Source organism: Girardinichthys multiradiatus, chromosome 12 (genome assembly GCF_021462225.1).
Source record: "Girardinichthys multiradiatus isolate DD_20200921_A chromosome 12, DD_fGirMul_XY1, whole genome shotgun sequence".
Lineage (NCBI taxonomy): Eukaryota > Metazoa > Chordata > Actinopteri > Cyprinodontiformes > Goodeidae > Girardinichthys > Girardinichthys multiradiatus.
Window position 1 is genome coordinate 36,517,140 of NC_061805.1, and position 8,992 is coordinate 36,526,131.

Sequence of the window (8,992 nt, forward strand, 5' to 3'; positions counted from 1 at the left end):
GCACATTTTTTATTGTACCATACACTGCAAAGTTTCAAATGAATTATTTTAAAAAACAAAACTAAAGGCATAATCTAGGTTTCTTAATTCTAATTTCAGGAAAAGATGTCTAAAACGATGTGGCTAAAAAATGCAACTTCTGCTTCAATTTTAACTTCACTTCAGAAGCCTCAAGAGAAAGAAAGACAAAGTAAAACACTATGAAAAAAAAAACAATAACAAAACCTAGACATGCCTTTAACTCTTAGGGATTAATCCTTAATTTTGTGAAGTCCTCAACATTAAAAGAAATGCACTTAAAATTTGCTTAAAATACAAAACTGGGCCAAATTTTAATGCAGAACTAAGTATGAAAGAATAACACAAAACAATCCCATGAGGATATTTGTTTAATTAAATAAATAAATCAAACTAGACAAACACTGAGGATAATTTACAGAAGATGGCAGTATGGTGCAGGATGAATTATTGAATAAAAATGTTTATTTTGGCTTTTGGGTTTCTTACTTGATGAGTTGCTGCTTTAAAACCAAGAAGCAACCACCAAAATATGACAAATGTTAAAACTAAGACTGGACCGACTGCCTTGCTTTTAACAACATGGCCAATGAAATCTATTGTGATGCAAAATACAAAGGGGGAAAATTTTACAGAGGCAGGGTCATACAAGGACAGCAGCATAAAAAATGCCTTAGACTCAGGCTGTTATGTCTGTGGTGTTAATGCTGAAATCAAACATTAAAATAAAACAGAAATTTTTGTAAGCCCGAAGATCAAGTTTGCTTCCCTAAATCATACGGGAAGTATGATTTTACCTGGACTTTTATGTAATTCCATTAGGTTTCTTGGTAAAAACCTACTTGCCCAAACTGTTCAAATGACAATGGTTTGGCAATATAAGGATTGCTTTGTGCTTAATTAGATTTTCAACTGTAAAATTCAAACAGGCACAACATTTATGTAAAAACAATGAAAAAAAAAACAAACTTATATCCCAGCGACTACTGTTATGGGCTTACCTGAATGTTTTTAATTAGTCACACTTCTATTGAATGAGACACTACTGTCTCATCCTTTTGTCTCCTTTCAGAAAGGAGACAAAAGTAGTGGTCTGATTAATAAGTTAGTAAACAAAGAGGAGAACATTTTCTGTGAACAAGTTATGTAAACAGGTATGAATTACATTATGAATTCAATTGAACTGAATCACTGGCCATTTTATTAGGTACACCTGTTCAATTACTTCTTGATATAAATTCTGACTTAGCCAATCACATGACAACAACTCGATCCACTTAGGCATCTAGCGCTGGTAAACACTAATTGCTGAATTCAGGCATCAGAATGGGGAAGAAATGAGATTTACATGACATTTAATGTGTCATGGTAAGTGGTGTCAGACATGCTGGCCTTACTATTTCAGAAACTGCTGATCTGCTGGGATTTTTACACACAGCCAACTCTCGGGATTCACAGAGATTGGTTCAAAAAAGAGAAAATATCCTGTCAGACCTTTTAACCTGCATGTAGCCTCTAGAACTGTGCAACTGAAATTTTATTATTTGAGTGTTATGCGTGTGTGTCTCCTACACTGACACACTTACTGGTTTATATTGTTGTGTTTTGTCCTGGGACAAATGAATTTCCCCTTTGGCGATTAATAAAGTCAAGTCAGGTTAGTAGACAGCAGCCATGATACAAAAATCCCTGTCAGAGAAGAATGGGCAGATTGGTTTGGGAAAATACACTGCCTGTCCAAAAAAGGTCATCACCTGGATTTAACAAAGCAAAAAGGTAAGATCCTCTCACTTCATGGAACGTTATGGTTAACTAGCTGATGCAGTGAGTAGCTAGAAAAAAACCATGCCAGAGGACACATTCTGTGGTCATGGAAAAGATGTTCATTGGATTAAGAACAGTCCAACACATTAGTAAAACCGAAGAGGATTTCGGGAGAAACCATTATCTTCGTAGAAAAATGTGGTCAGAACAAAATCTTGAATGAATGTGATCTGCAATCACATAAACATTTAGTGAAATCAAATCATAATAAATCGTAACCTGTAGCTTGATGAATCCAGGTTTACCCTGTTTGAGAGTGATTGTTGCGTCTGGTTGAGCAGAGAGGTAAATGGGGTGCATCCATCATGCCTACCTCCTACCATACAAGCCTGTGGGTGCCGTGCAATGATCAAGGGCTGCTACAGTTCGTCATGTTCAGCAATGTTATGTGCCTAAGAATTGAGATGGGGTGACTACCTTAATATAGTAACGGTAAGGGCATCTTCCAAAATTACTATGTCAGAATTTATCTGGCTCAAACTATGCACGGTTCAAGAAGCATGAGAATAATTTTTACATATGCACTGGCATTGGCAAATTATCAATGCCACTCTGGACAAACATAAATGTTTTGACATAGCGGAAGCATACTGAAATGATGCCACAGCATGCGTGCCGTAATCAAAAGCTAAAGCCAGTCCAATGGAATACCAGGATGTGTGACTAGCTTGTTACAACCAAGTTATGCAAAATATAATCTTTGAACTACAGTGGTCGACAGGTCCAAATGTGCAGCAAATGACTAAACGCGCTGCAAACACGTGAATAATACATACTCCAAAACACACAAATACAGATTCAACAGACAAACGCTGCAAAAGAACAATGCTGCTATCACAAAAAATACACAGAAGTTAAAGGAAAGATGCTGCAAAATACCAAAAACAACAGCGAGTTTACAAAAGGCTGCAAGCTTCCTCCACAAAATGAAAGTGCGGCAGACCACTTTTCATGTGGTTTTCATGTTAAGCACTGTAGCTAGAATAAGACAAGACTCATTGAAAATTTGGCCTGGAACATATTTAGTACATTTCTAGTCAATCCTGTGCAGAAAAAAAACTTACATAAAAAAGTTGTTCTCCTACTTTAGAAAGTTAGTGCTTTGGCTTAAAAAAGCCATAGGTTAAAACCAGAAAACACAGATTTGATCAAAATAACTGTGACAAACTGTAATACAGTTTTACAAGCCATGCAGAAAAAAAGTCTGGGATTAGGATACTAAGCTCAAAATTCAAACTTTCTTTCCAGGAATGTGATTTTTGATATTAATTTGATTTGCATTATTTTCATTATACTTTTTTTTTTATACATAAATGTGTTCAGGTTGTTATGGGTTAGAGAAAGGGCTACATGACAAACACTCAGCAGGTCTAAATGTCTGTTCTGGGTTATTGTACAGGTTTTGTTTTTGTTACAGAAGCAGACGCTGTACTTCACATATTTTTAGAGAAGTGATTAAGATCCACAAACAAAGTCTAACAGCTTTGTGCTTACCCAAAGCTGTGCATAGAACTGTGAACTGTGGTATTTGTATAATTATACTTACTGTGGAAAAACAATGGACAATTACACTGAAGGAACAAAAAGTGTATGTGTTTGTGTGTTATACGTTAGTATCTTTCAGGGAGGGAAAAGAAAAAACAGTCCATGAGTCACACCTGATGGGAGGTGCTGTTGCAGTGGGCAGGTCCCAGTTGCCAAATCCAACCCCATCTCCACCATTTAAGAAGAAGCACTGGCCCTCCAACTTCACAGCCACTCAGGAGACCCTGTGCATCTGTATTGTTTGTATCTTCTCACAGTCGCAGCCTTCGATAAAATGGGTCGACAGAAGATTTTATTGGACAAATTGGCCCGCTTCTTTCAGATCCGTAACCTGCTGCTCCGCCAGGCCCTGGCAGAGTGCCTTGGGACTTTCATCCTTGTGGTAAGTCAGTGTATATGTGGTCCAGGTGCTACTGAAGATGTTCACTTTGTGGGATAATTTCATAATCATGCGACAAACTGCAGCAGGTAGTTATGAAAAAATGACTTAAAACATACATACACGTTACTCTTCAAAGGGACTTGTAAATCCTTTGCAATTACACAGTTTTAGTTTTTTTACTCGTGCACGTTACAGAGATTGTATGACCAATTCATGAATGACAACTCATCTCATGAAAGACAAACTCTATTCTGATTAAACATGTCCTCTGCACATGTCAGACTGTCTTTTTTTTTAATTCTTCCTATTCCCATAGACTGTAAATGTGGCAGCACTGCTAACAGAAAGTGAACTGACATCAAACACCAAAGTGGCATGTTACTTCAAAGAAACCTTATTTTTTTGCTTATTCAATTTACTGTAGTCAATAAAACAAATCCTCCCAATATCATTTAATCATGTCACAGGTGTGTATTTGCATTAGAATATGCTTGTCAAGAGCTCACAGTGTTTTCCTTTTTTTTTTTATCTGAAAGGAAAGAAATATATTGTTTTGCTTTCCATAAGTCGCAATTTTGAGGATAAAATTGGCTTGCTATACAACAACAGCTCAGTGAGTTCTGGCTTATTAGTTTTATAATTTAGTTGCTTCTTTGGATAAAATGACTTTTACAGCTAATACTTTAGATACTATTTAAACACCCTGCTATGTGGGAGACCTTAAAGCTTAAATAAACAGGTGAACAGAAAATCTCCCAGAACTCCGACAATGACTTACTTTGGATCAGTAATAATGTGACTCCCTTTAATGAATCCTCTGGCAAAACAGTTCAACCTGAAGCATTTATGATGTAAAAAGGTGTAGGCTGTGACATTTGTGATGTAACTAGGTGTGGTGAAGTTATCTTTCAGGTGACACATGTTGGCTGCAGACTTAGAACAACAGCTATTACATCTATGGAACATTCCACATATAAGTGGTTTTATTTCTCCTAATATGAACACACTATTTCATTAAAGTGATTTTCACTATTTAGAATTTTTGGTAAATACAAATAAATGCAGAATAACTGATAGGGATGAATGACATTTTAGGGTGTGTGTGGGTGTCTGTAATTGCATACCTGCACTGGTTTATGTCATTAAATTATTGCATCATCAAACAGGATGATTAAGTTCAGTTCATGTCTACAAAATCTAAAAGGAATCGCCATTGTCTTACATTTGCAGTATGTCAACATTTGTGTGTATCAGCACTAATGATTGATTTACATTGATTAAGATGTCAAATACAGAAAGTTGATGTCTTTTGTCATAATGCAGCAGGCCATTTGAGCCCTTTAAGTTGACAAGATTTTCCATCAAAGATTGTGATAATAATGTCTGGGCCCTTTGATGTGTCCCTGCTGAGTTTGAAAAGATACCACAGAGGTAATGATTTAAAGACTAGGATGGGGCTGGCAGATGTTTTTCCTTCAGATAGTCTCTAAGTGTGTGTCTCAGTGGGCTGACAGCAGCAGATTGTTTTTTTACAAGCCCCCCTACTGTGTTCAAAGTTTTGCAGTAGCTGCTTGCAGATAAATCAGCTGGTTCAGTGTCGTTTCCAGCTCCAAACGTACCTACAGCAGGAAGACAATAATGTAAAGATTGTCATCCCAATGTTTAAATGAAATATAGAGTTAAACCATTTTAGAAACATTTAAACTGCACTTCCAAGTTTAAGGTTCTTCATCTGCAACCTAATGCATCTGACATTAAGGACTAAGCACTGCTGTGCTGTAGCTGCATACCTCTGTCTGCAAGCACATGTACCATCTATTTCTGTCTTATTTTGAGCTGTGGTGTAGCAATGATGACAACTTTTTTTCACAACATTGTAAAGCCCATGAAATAAATATGTACAATTCCTGCATTTAATTTAATTCAAAGTTCAGTAAATTATTGATGTTTTCCTGACATATAGCTCAGGAAATGCTTTTTTTTGTTAACTGAGTGTTTGTCTCAAATTGGAGGAATTTCTTTAGGAACGTCTTTAGAGACATGCCACGTAGGCGCCAGTCCTTCTCACTGTGGTTAACCCCAAGCCTAACCTTAACTTCTGAGAGGTGCGGTTTTGCTGATTAGCATGATCATCCTGAGGTTTAGAAAGTCAAAGCCTAAACATGGATCGCACAGATTTGTTAAGCCAGCCATGTAAAAAAACCCATCCATAATAAAAGAAGAGACAAAAAAAAAGTAAAAAAAAAATAATGTTTAAAAGGCATAGTTGTTAAAAACCTTTTTGACATGACATCATATGCACATGATGTCATTTTGAAACAAGGATAACTTGCTTTTCTACTTTTTAGATGTTTGGCTGCGGCTCTGTGGCCCAACTTGTGCTGAGCGGCGGTACCCATGGCCTGTTCCTCACTGTCAACTTTGCCTTTGGCTTTGCTGCCACCTTAGGTATCCTGGTCTGTGGCCAGGTATCAGGTAAGCAGATTCAAGCTGACTTCAGAGCTAAAGTAAAATTCATTTCAGTTTTACTTAGTGTTAATTTTTTGTATTTTATCAAGCCTGCGCTGTAGTTTGCATTATGTTCATGTGATGTCCTATTTCCCCTATAGGTGGGCATCTGAATCCTGCTGTGACTTTTTCACTTTGCCTGCTTGGAAGAGATCGTTGGAGAAAGTTCCCCATGTTCTTCCTTTTTCAGACAATTGGAGCATTTTTTGGAGCTGCTGTGATCTTTGCATTGTACTATGGTAAGTGATGACTCTGAGGGATGACCAACAATTATCCTGTCATGTTTAGAGAGTTTTATTTGTCAGAGTCCACAGAACATCATCTAGAAGCAAGGCAAACATTTTTATCTTATTCTTCTGTTTTTAGATGCCTTGTGGGACCATCCCGCATCTTTCAATGTCACTGGCGAATCTGCTACTGCTGGCATTTTCGCCACCTACCCTGCAAGACATCTCACCGTTTTGAATGGATTATTTGATCAGGTACTTAAAAAAAACCATGTTAACAGAAAATGTCATATCTAAATGAAACCCATGTTTTGACCCCCACTTGCCCTTCTGTGACACAGGTTATTGGTACGGCAGCCCTCATAGTTTGCATTCTGGCAATTGTGGACCCATACAATAACCCCATCCCCCAGGGACTGGAGGCCTTTACTGTGGGATTTGTGGTTTTGGTCATTGGACTGTCCATGGGCCTCAATTCTGGTTATGCTGTCAATCCTGCCAGAGACTTCGGACCACGTCTTTTCACTGCTTTGGCTGGCTGGGGAAGTGAGGTTTTCACGTAAGTACACCAATTCTTGTCTTATTTTTGCCAGTATTTTTGGGGATACATATGAGAATCTAAAACCCCAGAGGTATTAGAAGCCTTCAGACCTTTCTTGACCCCCTACCTTTCTCATTAACTGACATCATGTTGCCACATTTAGCACTGTCCTGCATGTTTTAGGAGTTTTTCTGCTGCCAAACACCTGACTTTACAGGATGATTAACAGTCTTCTGCAGCACTTGAGGGCAGCTGAGGAAGTACCGCAATCATTTTAATTGGGTGTGCTTGAGCAGACACACATCTAAAACTTGAAGGACTGTGGGCCTCCAGGACCAGGGTTGAGAAACAGTGCTTTAAATATGATATTTTCCCTTTAAACTATACTTTAGAATCATCCCTAAAGACAATAATGTATCTTGTTCCCATCAGGGCTGGACACGGCTGGTTTCTGGTGCCGCTTTGTGCCCCATTCATTGGTGCCATTATTGGCACAATTGTTTATCAGCTGATGGTTGGTTTCCATGTGGAGGGAGAAGTACGCGATCGGAAAGCGAAAATTGAAGAGGAGAATCTACGACTCACCGATGTCAACACCAACTCCAAATCTAATTTCAACGGCAAAGAGGCTAATTTCTAAAAAGAGGCTCACAAAGACATGTCTTGAGGGTGTTAGACAGATGCAGCCAATGACCCTGAAATCTACACATGTAAATACTTATATAAAACAGTTTTATAATTCCTACCAGTTATAGTATGTTGAGAAACTGTCTTAATAACTAATTTTCTTCACATTATTGTGCAACTGTATTATATTGTAGAGGAATTTCTATGTACAGTACGAGCAGAGACAGCTTCAGAGATGAAAATCTTAATAAAAGTGTCTGATACACTACATTTTTACCAGTATTTTATACTTTAGCCATTTTTTGTGCAAATTGTTCTTTCATAGTTATTGTCTTTCATCTTTCATTAAGGTTCCTTGTAAAGTTTTTGAAACAGATGTGTTTTTATACGGCTGTTAAATGTCTTTTTGTCCATGTCCTTTCAAAAGGTCAATTCAGGAAAACATCTAGCAAAATATCAACTAATCAAAGTGTGTTTTGGGAGGAAAATTGTCAAAACATTACATAAAAATACAGAAACAAGTAAACTGTCATCCACCCCAAGTGTGTTAGCGATGTTGAGCTGAGGAGACAGACTGCGGTCTTCCTCTTAAAACAACAGTTTCAAGCTGTTGTTCAGAGTATAGTTCCAGAGTGCAGCCCACTAAGAAAAAAAAACATTTTTCAAAGATCCCCAAGTCTTATTCTGCGTGAGATGAAAATATTTTCAATAAGAGATGTTCAGTGTAAGAAACTGTCACTTTTTAAAGATATTTTGGTTTGACTTCAAAATGGAAGTAATATTAGGTGTATGAATGGAGGACATTGAGAGATTCAAGAAAGCTGGTATTATTTTTTGCAGTTAAGAGACCAGCAGGAATAGCCCAAATTCATCTTAGAAGAAAAGAGTTGAGGATTGTACGGTAATCTTCTGAAAGTAACCGTTAAGCCTCTACAGAAGCTATTCAGTTTGCTTTAATGATGTACAACTATCATCATATTGTATGTATAGATGACATTAAACTTTTAGCCAAATGCTGTTTTTTTTGTTTTTACACTTGATGTTTTTTTCAAATTGTCCAACTGCATTCAGGTGTAAGACTGTAATGTTTCTGTTTTTCTGTTTTTGCAAAGTCTTAGGGGAATTGCTTTGACACCAAAACAATGAAGTTCTGTTTTTATATTGTTGCATGAAATCAGCTCGTATTACTCTCTTGCGACAAAACTGTTTTGTTCTCGTTTGTCAAAATGCTTACATTAGGTCACCACCTGTAGTCAGATTACATCCGACAACATAAAAAGAATAGCTTTAAAAGCATAAGCTTACAGCGCCATTCTGTAC

The 8,992-nt window shown here is 37.3% G+C and overlaps 1 protein-coding gene across 1 annotated transcript; it reads left to right on the forward strand.

The window, feature by feature from the left end:
• Positions 1-3,578: 3,578 nt before the first annotated feature.
• On the forward strand, positions 3,579-8,685 carry aqp3a (aquaporin 3a). Its single transcript, XM_047382504.1, has 6 exons — positions 3,579-3,769; positions 6,118-6,244; positions 6,379-6,516; positions 6,644-6,759; positions 6,846-7,063; positions 7,478-8,685. The coding sequence occupies exons 1-6, from the start codon at positions 3,662-3,664 to the stop codon at positions 7,683-7,685; spliced, it is 915 nt and encodes a 304-aa protein (XP_047238460.1). The 5' UTR covers positions 3,579-3,661; the 3' UTR covers positions 7,686-8,685.
• Positions 8,686-8,992: the final 307 nt, after the last annotated feature.

Coding starts and splice junctions, on each gene's coding strand:
- aqp3a (XM_047382504.1), top strand. CDS start 3,662: ATGGGTCGACAGAAGATTTTATTGGACAAATTGGCCCGCTTCTTTCAG. Junction 6,245..6,378: donor GGTCTGTGGCCAGGTATCAG/GTAAGCAGATTC, acceptor TTTCCCCTATAG/GTGGGCATCTGAATCCTGCT. Junction 7,064..7,477: donor TGGGGAAGTGAGGTTTTCAC/GTAAGTACACCA, acceptor TGTTCCCATCAG/GGCTGGACACGGCTGGTTTC.